This window comes from Camelina sativa, chromosome 10 (genome assembly GCF_030686135.1).
Source record: "Camelina sativa cultivar CO46 ecotype springtype chromosome 10, ASM3068613v1".
NCBI classification, from domain to species: Eukaryota; Viridiplantae; Streptophyta; class Magnoliopsida; order Brassicales; family Brassicaceae; genus Camelina; species Camelina sativa.
This window is the reverse complement of record NC_141889.1, coordinates 7,345,913-7,360,281: the sequence shown is the minus strand read 5'-3', so window position 1 is coordinate 7,360,281 and position 14,369 is coordinate 7,345,913. Positions and strand designations below refer to the sequence as shown.

The 14,369-nt window shown below is 39.2% G+C and overlaps 5 protein-coding genes across 7 annotated transcripts; 2 read left to right on the top strand and 3 right to left on the bottom strand.

Moving 5' to 3' along the window:
• Positions 1 to 518: 518 nt before the first annotated feature.
• LOC104720146 (3-oxo-Delta(4,5)-steroid 5-beta-reductase-like) lies at positions 519 to 2,208 on the top strand. Its single transcript, XM_087470669.1, has 2 exons — positions 519 to 780; positions 883 to 2,208. The coding sequence occupies exons 1-2, from the start codon at positions 742 to 744 to the stop codon at positions 2,008 to 2,010; spliced, it is 1,167 nt and encodes a 388-aa protein (XP_087326795.1). The 5' UTR covers positions 519 to 741; the 3' UTR covers positions 2,011 to 2,208.
• Positions 2,209 to 2,588: 380 nt separating this feature from the next.
• Positions 2,589 to 5,013, bottom strand: LOC104717862 (acyl-CoA-binding domain-containing protein 3). 2 transcript variants are annotated; one of them, XM_010435498.3, is made up of 4 exons: positions 3,619 to 5,013; positions 3,209 to 3,302; positions 3,002 to 3,112; positions 2,589 to 2,922 (listed from the first exon to the last, which is right to left on the bottom strand). In XM_010435498.3, exons 1-4 carry the CDS (start codon positions 4,581 to 4,583, stop codon positions 2,893 to 2,895), a joined length of 1,200 nt encoding a protein of 399 aa, XP_010433800.1. In that variant the 5' UTR covers positions 4,584 to 5,013; the 3' UTR covers positions 2,589 to 2,892. The 2 variants fall into 2 exon arrangements, with proteins under 2 accessions (XP_010433800.1, XP_019086770.1); XM_019231225.2 differs by having other exon boundaries at positions 2,589 to 2,916; positions 3,619 to 4,966.
• Positions 5,014 to 6,269: 1,256 nt separating this feature from the next.
• On the top strand, positions 6,270 to 8,591 carry LOC104717859 (putative WRKY transcription factor 7). The gene is made up of 3 exons (XM_010435494.2): positions 6,270 to 7,516; positions 7,631 to 7,756; positions 8,108 to 8,591. The coding sequence occupies exons 1-3, from the start codon at positions 6,723 to 6,725 to the stop codon at positions 8,268 to 8,270; spliced, it is 1,083 nt and encodes a 360-aa protein (XP_010433796.1). The 5' UTR covers positions 6,270 to 6,722; the 3' UTR covers positions 8,271 to 8,591.
• Positions 8,592 to 8,638: 47 nt separating this feature from the next.
• LOC104717860 (MLO-like protein 13) lies at positions 8,639 to 11,363 on the bottom strand. 2 transcript variants are annotated; one of them, XM_010435495.2, is made up of 13 exons: positions 11,225 to 11,363; positions 11,075 to 11,132; positions 10,770 to 10,981; positions 10,566 to 10,682; positions 10,416 to 10,470; positions 10,187 to 10,326; positions 10,003 to 10,077; positions 9,827 to 9,915; positions 9,629 to 9,719; positions 9,333 to 9,539; positions 9,169 to 9,236; positions 9,017 to 9,077; positions 8,639 to 8,904 (listed from the first exon to the last, which is right to left on the bottom strand). In XM_010435495.2, the coding sequence occupies exons 1-13, from the start codon at positions 11,342 to 11,344 to the stop codon at positions 8,728 to 8,730; spliced, it is 1,470 nt and encodes a 489-aa protein (XP_010433797.1). In that variant the 5' UTR covers positions 11,345 to 11,363; the 3' UTR covers positions 8,639 to 8,727. The 2 variants fall into 2 exon arrangements, with proteins under 2 accessions (XP_010433797.1, XP_087326794.1); XM_087470668.1 differs by having other exon boundaries at positions 10,566 to 10,981.
• Positions 11,364 to 11,518: 155 nt separating this feature from the next.
• LOC104717861 (endoglucanase 21-like) lies at positions 11,519 to 14,164 on the bottom strand. The gene is made up of 6 exons (XM_010435496.3): positions 13,667 to 14,164; positions 13,219 to 13,535; positions 12,682 to 13,146; positions 12,452 to 12,587; positions 12,193 to 12,365; positions 11,519 to 12,101 (listed from the first exon to the last, which is right to left on the bottom strand). Exons 1-6 carry the CDS (start codon positions 14,040 to 14,042, stop codon positions 11,700 to 11,702), a joined length of 1,869 nt encoding a protein of 622 aa, XP_010433798.2. The 5' UTR covers positions 14,043 to 14,164; the 3' UTR covers positions 11,519 to 11,699.
• Positions 14,165 to 14,369: the final 205 nt, after the last annotated feature.

The window sequence follows — 14,369 nt, the reverse complement described above, 5'->3', positions numbered from 1 at the left end:
CAGACATGCGAACATTCAACACTTGACGCAAAACCGGATACGATGTCAATCTATCTATCTATGTAACGTTGCTCTCTTTTTCCGGCGGACACATATATCCATTGTGGTTTAATTTCGCTATAACTTACGATGGTAATAAGCCTTTAATTTCGTCTGTTTATGTGAATTTGAGTGATAGCTAGCTAGACATCAACACCATCATCGTGTACCACCATCCCATTCATCCTCCTTATTCGAACCGAAAATCATTATGGCTGCAACCACTTTTGTCGTTTTCTTATTTTCATTGATCTTGCGGTTAAAAAGATGAAATTACAAGAGTCGACAAAAACATTTATCTTCTTTATAAAGTAACTTAAAAGCTTATGTGATCTTTCAACATCTTGTTACAAAGTGATGGCAGCTAGGCCTAGGTGTGTTATGAAGTTTGTAAACAAACTCGAGTACATTACAGAGAACAATAAACCATTTTTCTGTCGGCATACTATAAATAACAAAAGTTAATGTACTAATTAAGTAGATTAGAGCAAAAAAAAAAAAAAAAAGAAGTAGATTATGTTTCGTGATTTTGTAAGATGATGACGGTTTAGCTAAAAAATATATTTTTCACTTCATAAAATGACAACAACAACTCAAAAAAAAGACAACCCCACACGGCTCTCTTAGCCAAACTACTTAGCCACGACCGTAACACAAACACACACACCTCTTCAGCCTTTTCTAAAATCAGAAATCGAGAAAATGAGTTGGTGGTGGGCTGGTGCCATCGGAGCTGCCAAGGTAAAAAAATTCAACTCAATCCCTGAATCATCCGATCTTCATCATCTTCTTAATTGATCATAGTCACTGATTTTTTTTTTTTTTTTTTTTGTGTTCTCGCAGAAGAAACTCGACGAAGATGAGCCAACGCAAAGCTACGAAAGCGTCGCTCTCATCATCGGCGTCACAGGAATCGTCGGAAACAGCTTGGCAGAGATCCTCCCTCTTTCCGACACACCCGGCGGTCCCTGGAAAGTTTACGGCGTCGCTCGCCGTCCTCGCCCCAGCTGGAACGCGGATCACCCGATCGATTACATCCAGTGCGATGTCTCCAACGCAGACGACGCAAGATCCAAGCTTTCCCCTTTAACCGACGTCACACACGTCTTCTACGTCACCTGGACCAACCGCGAATCCGAGAGCGAGAACTGCAAAGCTAACGGCTCAATGCTCCGCAACGTCCTCCAAGCGATTGTCCCACACGCGCCTAATCTCCGTCACGTTTGTCTCCAGACGGGGACGAAGCACTACCTCGGCCCTTTCACCAACCTTGACGGACCTCACCACGATCCGCCGTTTACAGAGGATATGCCGAGATTGCAGATCCAGAATTTTTACTACACTCAAGAGGATGTTCTGTTCGAAGAGATCAAGAAGAAGGAAGGTGTTACTTGGTCGATACATAGACCGAACATGATCTTTGGGTTCTCTCCTTACAGTTTGATGAACATAGTTGGGACTCTTTGTGTTTATGCTGCCATCTGTAAGCATGAAGGGTCTCCGTTGATGTTTCCTGGGAGCAAGAAGGCTTGGGAAGGGTTCATGACGGCTTCGGACGCTGATTTGATTGCTGAGCAGCAGATTTGGGCGGCGGTTGATCCGTATGCGAAGAACGAGGCGTTTAACTGCAACAATGCTGATATCTTCAAGTGGAAGCATCTGTGGAAGATTCTTGCTGAGCAGTTTGGGATTGAGGAGTATGGATTTGAGGAAGGGAAGAATTTGGGGTTGGTAAAGATGATGAAAGGGAAAGAGAGAGTGTGGGAGGAGATGGTTAAGGAGAATCAGTTGCTGGAGAAGAAGCTTGACGAGGTTGGTGTGTGGTGGTTTGCTGATGTTATACTTGGAGTTGAAGGAATGATTGATAGTATGAACAAGAGTAAGGAACATGGCTTCCTTGGTTTTAGGAACTCCAACAACTCTTTTATCTCTTGGATTGATAAGTACAAGGCTTTTAAGATCGTTCCTTGATTCTCCAACCAAACATACTTTTGGATAGTTCTCTCGTTTCATGTTTTATGCTTCTCCCAAAATCTCAGTTCGTTGTTGTCTTCTAAAAAATGAAATAAAAGCGGATTCGCCCTTTTCTGTTTTTGAATATTCTTCCATCTCTTAGTCTTGTAAACCCTTTGGTTGCTTTTTGGAAAGCTATATACTCTTTTGGGATCATTTTCAATTTTCAAATATCATTACAAGTTGTACTGAAAGATATTGGATAATGTTGCGCTGGTCTTAAGGGGAAAGAGCTGTAAGTCTAATTGAAACACACCAGGTTACTCTGCTATGGTTCCATAAGTGGTGTGTTTTTGTGGTCCTTTTGTGAAGTTGTTAATTGAACCAAACGCACATAACAAGGTACCATAGTTCGAGACGCTAGCTGTGAGAAGACTTCACATGGACTTATCTCAACTCCCTCTCTCTCTCTCGTGTAAGTAAGAAAGCTTTGCTTATCTTGAAAGGAGTATTGATGCTAGGACCTATGGTTTATGAATCATCTATTAGTCTTTCGGTAGTCTGGTACGTAAATCAAAACAATGGCAAGTACTAGGAGGATAGAACAACCTTTGCTTGATTCATAAATCATAGGTCTTAGCATTATCAATGCACTAGAAATCAATCAATCCTTGCGCACATATATATACGTATATATAAAATACTTTTGAGTGCTTTTGTTTATTTCAACTCCTTCAACCAAAAGGATCGAATGAAAAGCCTAAACCATTGGGTGAGGATAATGTATTATGCATACACTCTCCACAACCCAAGTTGCACCTAAAAATACTTATATGCAAAAGAATAGATTTGCCTTTGTTTCCCAAAGACCCTCCCTCCTTCAAGCCTCGCATGCTTAACTTAGTCACTGGTTTCACCTTTCCCCTGAAACTATTTGTAATTAAGATGGGTTAGCTTGCAGTTAGCAAAAGAAAAGATATTAGGAAATCGCTGACACTGGGGGGAATACCATTTTTCTGGATTCATCAACAGCAGTTGTGTCTAAGTTGGTAGGATCTTCTAATGTCCCTGAATTAGGAGGTAAGCAAACAGAGGTTACAGTTTCTGACATCTTCCCTACCTGTTGAGATAGATCAAGACAAAGCTTATCAAACCACAAAAACCATTAAAGGATATCCAGACAAATTTCAAAAACACTCAAGATTAAACAACTCACAGTCATCAAACCAGGGACCTCCTTTGAGACAAGTGCAAGATACTGCTCAATGGCCTCTTCTTGACTCATGTTTCCAAGTTTCTGCCAGGCATTCCTGTCACAAGGTAAACACTGTTTGTCACTCCCACATAGAAGCTGTTTTAAAACTGCCATAAAGCAACAAAGCTATACACCAATGGCTTAATTCTGTCTTAATTAGATGATCAGCTACCTTTCAAAGCATTATCCTTTCTAGTCTCTAGTAAGTATGGCATCTATGGAAATATGAACCTACAAAACTCTACGATACAGAATTGTATCCCTAACCATTTTCAATCTTTACATTCACAAAGTTCTCTCCTTTATGACGTTCAAATCAAGCTGAGTTGCAGAGGAAAAGATTCAGAAAAAAAAAAGGAAAAGTATGATACCATTTGGCACGAGCAGAGACCATGACGGCCATAGGTTGTGGCTCTCGGCAAGGCCCTTCAGTGGCGATCTTGTGAAGTCCGTACAAGTCCATCTTGGACTCAGCACCAATATCTTCCGATTTCCCGGATTTTTGCAAAAGATTTGCAGCAGCTGCAAAGGATTTCTCCAGTTCACTCCTCTCAATTCCTTCCCAATCATCATCATCATCATCATCGTCTTCTTCAATACTCAATTCCTCTTTCTCTTGATCAGCTCCTTCAGTATCAATCTCTGTCTCTGCCACCGTATTAGTCTCTTCAACCCTAACCTCATCCTCAACTTCAGCGACTACGACATCTCCACCACTTTCTTCGTTTTCTACGCAACCACTTCTTCCTAATTCTGTTGATTCACTTCGATCCTCTCGTTCTTGAAGCACAATCTTCTCCTCCGGCGAAACAGAACCACTGTACTCGTCAGCTTCTTCGCGTCCAGCAGCGATTTCTTCCGCCGAGTCGCTCTCTTCTTCCTTCTCTCCACGACTAATCATCATCTCCTCCTCGACGATCGCATTATTTTCCGGCGAAATAACCGCCGTGGACTCAGCTTCGGCGGTTAAAAAAACCACCAGTTCCTCTTCGCGGTCTTTACGGGTTTCAGCGTTTCCCGTAGCCGCATCCTCGACTTCAGCAACTCCATCAGCTCCGTTTACAAAGCGATCGACAAGCTCCACATTCTCATCAGCAACAACTGATAGATTCCTGTCGCTCCCCATCACTCTAGCATCCATCTTCTTATTAGAAAGAACCTCCTCTGTAACAAACTCATCACCGACACCGATGATCTCAGGCTTCTCCGACGACTGATCATCGGAACTCGGATCGTTCCCTTTATCCGCCGCAGCAGAAGAGACGAGATTAGCAAGAAGGAAAGAACACAAGAGAGCAAGAAGAGCCGTGAGAAGCATCTCAAAGAAAAACTCCATGATTGTGTTGTGTGGGTTGAAGAAAAGGGAAAGTAAGATACTTGGGATCTGACAAGGAAGGTAGAACAATGTAATAAATACTACTAGTACTACTGTATATATGGTTTTTTTTTTTTTTTTTTTTTAAGAAAGTAGGAAAGAAGAAGAGATGAAAAAGGAATAAATGAGAGAGGAGAAGGAGAGAGAGCATATTCTTGAAGGAGGAGGCGCTTTATAGTTTATACCACAAAGAAAGACCTCAAAGAGGCGGGTCCGTCTCTCTCAACGCCCAACCGCTATGACTTTGCTCCTGCTGACTTGGCTCTTTCGGGTTTTTATGCTTATCTTCTTCTTCTTCTCTCCACCTCACCACCCCCGGCTCCTTATTTTTAACGCAGCCCGCCGCTTTTTCTTTTTTTTTTTCCTTTTGTCCAACACTCCAACTATTATCTTTTTCTTTTGGACTCTTATGTATTTACTAAAAATAATGATTGTAAGTGTTTTTGGACTCTATATATATACTCTTATTTGTTTGTTGGTTTCTAAAGTAAGAGGAAAATCTAGTTAAAATAGAAAGGAAAGCTTTTATGAACATAAATTTTCTAAATCTTGCTTGGATGATGGTGTTGTGAATTTTTGCCCAACAAAAATTAAAGATAAAGACTTAAGAGAGTCAAAAGAAACGTTCAATTTAAACACAAACCACTTTCAAGGCTTTAATGATGCCTAGATTTGAATGCTATACATATAAACAAGACGAAAAAAAAAAAAAAAAAAAAAGATTATATTTGGAGTTACAACTAAGAAGTGAATGATTTATATATAAATATATTTTTTGATTTGTTTTTTTTCTTTGCAATTTATGCAATTGGGGTTCAAAAGTTTTTTTATTTTGTGTGCTATAAAAACCAAAAATTGGGCCTAAATTATATAACGAGAATAAGGAGTAAGGCCCATACGAACATTCATCATTTTTTAGCATAACATATTTTTCACGGTCTTCTTCTACCCAACTCAGTCTCACTCACCTCCATGATGAGTCTAAAACCCCACCCACTCGATAAGTTCTGTTGTAGTGACCGAACCAGAATCATATTCATAACACTCGTCATTATTTGGCTCAACTTCTGTAAGGGAATAACCCTTCATATATGTGGTGTAGTTAGTACTTAGTACTCTGACAATTTGTAAATATATTAAACTAAAACCATAAAACAAAGTAAGCTTAACTCATAATTAAGATAAAGAAAACTATACATGTGGTGTACATACATATATTAAACTAACACTGAAACAACACACCCAACTTCATTATACATGTGATGCATGTACTATTATTATACTTAAATACATCTACTTATTAAATTGAATACTAATCAAGTTGAATACTTAAACTATAATCAAGTTTGTGTAGTTTTAAATTACTATAGCGAGACAATCATTTTTTAATTTTATTTTTGACTAAAGATAATTCTTTTATTTGTCTAATGACTTTATTAAAAATAGAAAAGCAAAATAATCTTTGCCAAACTCCATAATTAAAGTTAAAAAAGAAAAGACATGATTTGTGCAAAAATTACTTTAAATTCAAATGGTTCATCTTTTAAATTTCATTTTCAATAGGTCACAACAAAAGTCTCCTTTTGTTTTTTTTTTGTTTAAATCCATCCTCCTTTATAATCAGAGTTGAATCTGACTATTTCATGTAAATATAGTAGTATATTGTAATTGTACTAGATATAATTAGACTCAAAATTAATAGAAAAAAAAAATATCTAGATTCTTTTTCTTTCCGAATAATTCAAGTAATTGGAGCTCCACTGGTTTTTCCAATTTAAAATCATTGACGTTGAGAGTGTCAAAATGCTTGACAAAATTCTCACACGTGTAGCTCTATGATTGGTAGTCTATTTGACTGATGCACTATCTCCTTAATAAAAGATAGAGATAGAAAGAGAAAGAAACGCATATGGTTGACTCTCTCCTCTCTTTCACTCTCTTCAATCTTCATCATCATCTTCTTCAAACCAAACACAACTTACAAGGAAACTGTTGTTTGAATCTGTGTCTATTTAAAAACACATCTCCTTTGACCTTTTTTTTTTTAAACGAGTAGTATAAAAAAGTGGTTTGTTACGTTGTCTTTGATTTTTAATATATATGGCGGTGGAGCTGATGATGAGCAGCAGCAGCAGCTACGGCGCAGGAGGTAAAGGAGACGGTTTCCCTTCAATCTCCGCTAAATTGGAAGAAGACACAGCTCTGAGAGAAGCTGCTTCCGCTGGGATTCACGGCGTGGAAGAGTTTCTCAAACTCATCGGTCAAAGCCATCAGACGGAGGAGATAACGGCGGTTACTGACATGGCGGTTAACAGCTTCAAGAAGATGATTTCTCTTCTCGGCAGATCTAGAACCGGACACGCTAGATTCAGACGAGCCCCCACCACCACCACCACCACCACAACGACGCAGACGCCGTTTATTAAGCAAACGACGGTGGAGGAAGAAGCAGAGGAAGAGAAGAAGCCAGAGATAACCGCCGCCGTGTTTACGAAACAGAAAACAGAGCAATATCACGGCGGTGGATCTGCGTTTAGAGTTTACTGTCCTACTCCGATTCATTGTCGTCCTCCTCTCTCTCACAGCAATCAGAATCAGACAAAGAACGGTTCGTCTTCTTCGTCTCCTCCGATACTAGCTAACGGAGGAGCACCACCACCACCGTCAACGATAAACTTCGCTCCGTCACAACCTGTCTCAGCGACCAACTCGTTCGTGTCTTCACATAGCCATAGGTGTGAAACTGAGAGTACTCATATGTCATCAGGATTCGAGTTCACTAACCCATCTCATCTCTCTGGTTCGAGAGGTAAACCTCCTTTATCAGCTTCAGCTTCGTTGAAGAGAAGATGTAACTCATCTCCCTCCAGCCGTTGTCATTGCTCCAAGAAAAGGTTTTAGTTTTCGATCCCAAATCTAAAGATTTAGACTTTATTAATCATATTATAGATCTAAATCTAAAGGTTGAAGCTTTGTTTAATTTTAATGGTGTTAAAAAAAAAAATCAGGAAATCAAGAGTCAAAAGAGTGATTAGAGTTCCAGCAGTAAGCAACAAAATGGCTGATATACCATCAGACGAGTTCTCATGGAGAAAGTATGGTCAGAAACCAATCAAAGGCTCTCCTCATCCTCGGTTAGTAGTAGTTCTAATTTTTACAATTTTTTTTGTATGATCCGATCTACTTCACTTCACATATAGTAACATCACTTCATTCAACATACAAAATCTCTATAAGATTTGATTAGAAAACTATGCAACTTGTGTATTGTCAATATTATTGCCAGATAAAAAAAAAAAATGAAATGTATTACTATATCGGTTGTACCAAACGTGTCGTCTAGTAGTAGTGGTGGGTTCAGTTTCACGCTCTTTTTGACTTGTTGTTTCCTTTTTAAAATTAAATACGAAGGGGAGTTGAGTTGACTCGTGATTATTAATTAAAACTGCTGATGGACTCGGTGGTGAATGATGATATTATCGCAGGGGATATTACAAGTGCAGCAGTGTAAGAGGTTGCCCGGCGCGTAAGCATGTGGAGCGTGCACTGGACGATGCGATGATGCTTATCGTGACGTATGAAGGAGACCACAACCACGCTTTGGTGCTCGAGACGACGACGACGACGCATCATGACAAAACTCTTTAATTCTGGTCGTTGCCGTTCAGAGTTTGAAAGCAAGTGTCTGTGTGTGTGACCACTAAATCCAGATTAGTCAACGACAGAGTGGGCCTGCACTGCACTTTTTTATTCTTTTCTTTTCCTTTTTTATAAATTTTTATTGAAAGACAACATTTTGAGAAAGCTTTTTGCTTTATCTTTCCTTTAATTGAAGAGAAAAAAAAATAGAGGAAGGGGAAAGATAAAGACGAGAGAGGAACGTTGTGGATCTTGGTGGAAGTTGAATCATGTGAATGTCCTTTTCTGTTTATTTACTTCTAGGATTATATTAATCACTATTTTAGTCAATTCTGATTATAGTAGCCTCAAAAAGTAGAAATAAACATTGGCGGGTCGGTATAATATAATAGATTAAAGTGGAAATAACGAATTAAAGGGATCTTATTGGACTTATATTTGGATTAAGACACAGATTGAAACTTATTTATGGGTTTTCACTTTCCATAACTTGGACATTAAAAGATTCAGGAGTGGTAGGTTGCATCTCTATCCTATGAGCCTCGCTCGTGGATTCACCTCTGTTCCTCGAATCTTCTAACCATCCTTCCAGTGTGGACTGTACTAAATTGTCGAATATCCCTTTCTTGAATTTGCTACCCATCTTTTTATAATCAAACCAAAAAAACAATAAAAATTGATTCAAACTTTGTTAATTTTTGGTGTATGCATGTATATAGCTAGGCATGTGGTTTATACTGTATATATACAGTTACCTGTGTGACAAGGGCATATAGCGGTAACGTGCTGTAACTGCAAAGCACTTGGACTAACACTCTGAATGAACAAAGAGTCCATTAGATCAAACCAAATAGTAATCCTTTTAAGCTTTGCTAATTAGACATAAAGAGCTAGTACATATTATTACCCCATGACGAGCCTTGGGATAAGGAAGCCTAGTTTCTCCATGATACATGAATGTATTCCGTACGTGAACTGATGATACGATTGAGAAATCGTATAAATAAGAATGTGATTGTTTCAAATACTGAAGAAGCTAAGTGAAGCTGATCAGGGTTCAAAGAGAAGTACCAAAATCCAGAAGAAGAAAGCAATCTCAAATGAATTCTGAAAGAGGATGAAGTGGATGAGTTGGAGAACTATGCCTGGCCTATGGAACCAAAAGAGTTCATCAGAAGGTGTGATCACTGCTTCTTCCGCGCGGCTTCGCTTCTCGGAAACATCCAAAGCTAAGCTACTTATTATATATTCCAATTTGGCACCCACCATTAGTAACAGCTGCATGTTTTGAAACACTAATATTTTACCATTCAAAAAGAGATAATGAGATCAAAAGTAACAAAAAAAATTTAATTATAAGAACTTACAATCAAAGGCAAGAAAGACAACCAGAAGTAGGTGTTCCATCCTCCTACATTCAGCAGCAAAAAGACGACCACAAAAAGCCAGAGATACCAACTTTATATTTATATGATCACATCAACAAAATGGGTGTCAGACAAAACTGATTTATAATCCATCAATTGGTGCATCTGTCTAGGTATAGAGCTGATTGATTATTTTACCTTATGCTCACAACTTTCTTGAAATCTATTTCAAGTGTTCTTAGCATGTAATTGTGGAAATCAAATGATGGGTTTGTGCGGCAGTGCCTCTGGCAAGGTAAAAAATATACTTTATTGTTACATAAGAGATTTGGTAAAACTATATAAGATGTTGAGTAAAGACATTAAAGTAAGACCATGATGAATGCTTGTCGCAGAGCTATATATTCTGATTTGGTGACAGAACCATAAAACTGCTTGAAGAATGATCTCTGCAAGAACAGTACACATAAGGATAATGTCATCAGAACTCAAAATAAGATATATAATTAGATTCATGTGTAACACATTTGCCAGTAGAAATATATATCCAAAGCTCACCAGCCAGCTGATGACAACAGATCTTCTCCAAAATCCTCCAGCATGCATCTCAAAGAACTCGTGATTTGCATTGAATAACTCGTGAAGGGCATGAGCGTTTGGATGAGCATGACCATGACCATGGTCACGCCTTGCAGAGCCTGCGACACTATGTTATGTACTTTGTGTGTTTTAAGGTGCAAAGCAATTGTCAATTCCCCTGAACAAGTATCTATTATTGTGGAATTACCCTTTTGAGAGGGATGTTTCTTGAACCAATTCTCCCAATGCTTCCATTGTTTTATCTACATATTATTTCAAATCAATGAACTACTCTACGACAGCTTTTGAAGGCAATATTGTTTTGTAAGTTGTGAAAAAGGCTATGAAAACAAGTTACCCTGGCTCCTCCAAGAACCATGGTTGAGGCGCAGAAGATGACATGAAAAACCGCTAGCACGAAGATGAAGATATGGAGTTGATGCAACGCTTCCACGGATACTAAAGGAACCTTCCCCTGCAACCAAAGCAAGAGATCAATGGTTAATATAGAAATGGATCCAGTAAGAGAAGGGAAATGAGCAGAGGAGAAAAGATAAATTGCCTTGGCAGCACATTGGTTTGAGCCTTCTCCTGTTGAAAGGAGATGTCGTGCATTGATGATGGCCGTATGAGAGGATTGAGGAGCATGATGCTCCTTCAGTGGCTTCTTACAGGGGAACATGTTGCTTACAAGAGCCTCTGGGACACATATATGCCGAATTGCAGCTTGAGATACCGTTAACATCAGGGAGATAAACCCGAGGAGCATCAGTTCTGCGTCAGGACATCAATATAGTTAGGTTTCTCAGGTGTAATCAAATAAACCGACTCATGTCTGAAGAGGAAATTGAAGGAAGAAGTAGTTACCTTCTTTGAGTTTCTGCAAGGCTTCGAACAAGGCATCTTGTTGTCTACGCTTCAGACACTAAGACAAAAAGAAACTCAAGAGAGCTTCAAAGAAGAAAGAAGAGAGCTGAAAGCTCACGATTTCTACAGACAGAGAGAGTGATACCATACCTTTCCAAGATGATGAAGACCACGTTCGGCGAGAAGAGATAAGAGAACGATGATGAAACAAATAAACGCAACGACCCATGTTGGTGTATATTCAAGAGAACCAGACTCTGCTTCTGCCATTTCTGCACCTCAAGATGGAGACAAGTCTTCATTATAATTTTTTATTATTTAAAGCAGAGAATAAAAAAATGGAAGAAGTTGAAGGAAAAGAATAGAGAGAAGGAGCATTGTGTGGGTTATTTCTTCAATAAAGCACAAAAACCTTTCTTCTGTATCACGCCAACTACTTACAAATTTTGAAAACAAAGAATCTACACTGTATACCTCACAAAACACAGAAACAATTAATGTTTGGTTTCTCATCAGACCACATTTTATGTAATAAAGCTAAAGAAAACTACTTTTTTAGGACTTGGAAACTACTTTTATTCAGGCAAAAAGAGATGACTTATTACATTCAATAATTCTGATTTCTTTAAGGTGTCCAAGGTGCTGGGGGCGGCGGTGTGGCTGGGAACAATGGAGGTACGGCAGAGAACATAGTGTTTTTGTCAATATCACCAACCGCTTCTTCTCCAGATAAAGCCACCAGAGCGGCCACTAGACCCGCATTGCCCGATAGTGTCGGCTCTGTGTAGTTGTAGTTTGTACGAACGTCGTGGAACCCATCATGCTTGTCTGGTCCAGCAACCATTGCTCCTTTGATAATGTTTGGGTTATCTTTTTTGCTCTTTTCCCATTTCAATCCTCCTTTGCAGCTTTCTTTCATGTTCTGTGGAATTGAAGCTCCTCTGTGATGCACTTGTTTAGGGTACCGTTGGCCAAAACCCACAACATAACTCATCTTCCGAGGGTTTTTACCAAGTATGTAATCAATCTACCAAAAACAAAACAAAAAAACACAAAGTTCCATCAGATAAAGATCCTTAAAAAAACTTGTTTGTTTTCCTTCATTTTGTAAGGCATACCTGCGATCTTGAAAAGTTGCGTAGGTATTCATTAGTATAGAAGTAAGGGCCACAGTACCATCCAGGAGTATCAGCAGCCTCTAGATAATCACTGTATAGCGCCGCTAAGAAAGCTGCATTTGCAGCATACTGTAGAGGCTGTGGATCTCCATGGTTCAGCTGGATCAAACCTCCTGTAGAGATGATATAGTAAGGTTATACCAATCTTTTCTTCACACTTCCTCACAAAGTTTAAGGTTAAAAAAAGCAGACAACTCACCCTTGGTTCTCTTAAATTTGTTGAAATCTGGTAAGTAAGAGCACATAACTCTGCCTGTTTGGTTATGAAATGAGCTTAAAATTTCTTCGTAGGGATATCCAGGGCTCAGAAACAGCCTCATCCGGGTTAACAACAACTTAAAAACAAAGCACATAAATACAGAAACTAAGCCATTGGCTATAATAACTCCAAAAACAGAACTAAGAATGTGTCAAAGAGTAGTAACTAACCTGAGCCCCTGGAAGCTTGTTGTCCCAGCTAAATACACCATAATAAGAGCTATTCCCGAAGGCACCAGCAATCTCGGCAATAGCGCGAGTGGTAACTTCACTAAGATAGGTTACATTTCCAGTAGCATAATACAACCAAGCCCCACCCCATATACGGTCATCCCAAAACAGGGTAGAGTTATAAAATTTGCTAGAGTCTTGATAAGATTTACTGTAGCTACCATTGCTAGAAGTTGCAAACTTATAGAGCGTCTTAGCACCGTGAACAAGCTTTTTCGAATATAATCTGTTGTCTTTGAATACAATGGACGCAGAGGCCAGAGCAGCTGCCATCTCTGAAGCAAGATCCGAGCAGCCACTGTAGCATTGAGATACAATCCTTTTATAATCAATGTCCTCAGGACGCATCCAGCAGTTATGGTCATTATGGTTATCATTTCCTCCACCAGTACTCCCTAATCCGACCTGTGAAAGAAAAACAAACGTTTAAACGCACAAGTATGATTTACAAGTGGGATAAAATAATATGCTCTTCACCTGTTCCACCATAACATTGATTGTATCAGCACTACTATTAAAGGTTTTGAGAAAGTAGTCAGTTCCCCATTTGATGAGTTCTTTAACATGGTTGAGCTCGCCAGCAGCTTCATACTTTGCACTGTATTCAATAACACTCCAGCTCAACATGGTCATAGCATAAGACATGGGGAAGTTGAATTTGATAGTATCTCCAGCATCATAGTAGCCTCCTACCAAATCTTTGTAGCATTGTCCTGGATCCTCCTTCCCATCTTGAAGACAAGAATCACCCCTCCATGATACGTTATAAATATTTCCCTTTGGAAGTTTCCCAGCTACAAAACATCATCACCACATAAGATATCAAACTGAGACAACAATGATCAATCCTACAAAAAGCTCTTCCATGTGATTCGATGTTGCAGACAGATTTAGTAAGGAAAAGGTTCAAAGTTTTAGTGCTTACATTGTTGAGCATTGAAGAACATGAGAGCTTCGTTGAGAGCGAGTGTGTAATTATCCGGTGATGGAGGCTTTTGTGTGTGGCGTGGCACAGTTTTAACGATCAAAGTAATGAATCCAGAGATAAACGCGGTTACTACAATGATTCCAAGAGTCCAGAGAAAGATCTTGCGGCTGACTAAGATACAACCGAGATCGACGTACTTCTTCTTCTTCAGCTCCTTCGGTCCGAGTAGCCAGCTCTGTTGTGTTTCGTCAAGAGGCCGTGACAGAGCCGCACGGTCGAGGTCTTGTAGGTTCCGACTACGACGATCTTCGTCGATGACGGAGTCCGCCGCATTGATCTCTAGAGGACCGCCCCAAGGATCACGTCCGTACATAGTGATCAGAGTCTTAGGCCGATGAGATTTTGTCTTAATTGTTAAGAGAAGGAAGAGGAAGAGAGAGAGCTTTTGAGTGTGGTTTTAGGGTAACAATTGTGTTGGTCTGATGTGGAAAGTGCAAAGTTACAGAAGTGTGTATACAGTGTTTAACTCAGTAATTGCCACGTGGCATTCATTCGGTCGTCCATTGGATTTTATGTCTTTTTTACGATTTTGTTTTTATATTACTTTCATATAAATGTAATTTTTGGTTTTTGGTTTTTGGTGGTCGGCCCAATTTTACTTTTTGGGGAAATGTATTAACGTCAGAAAACCAATTAGGTG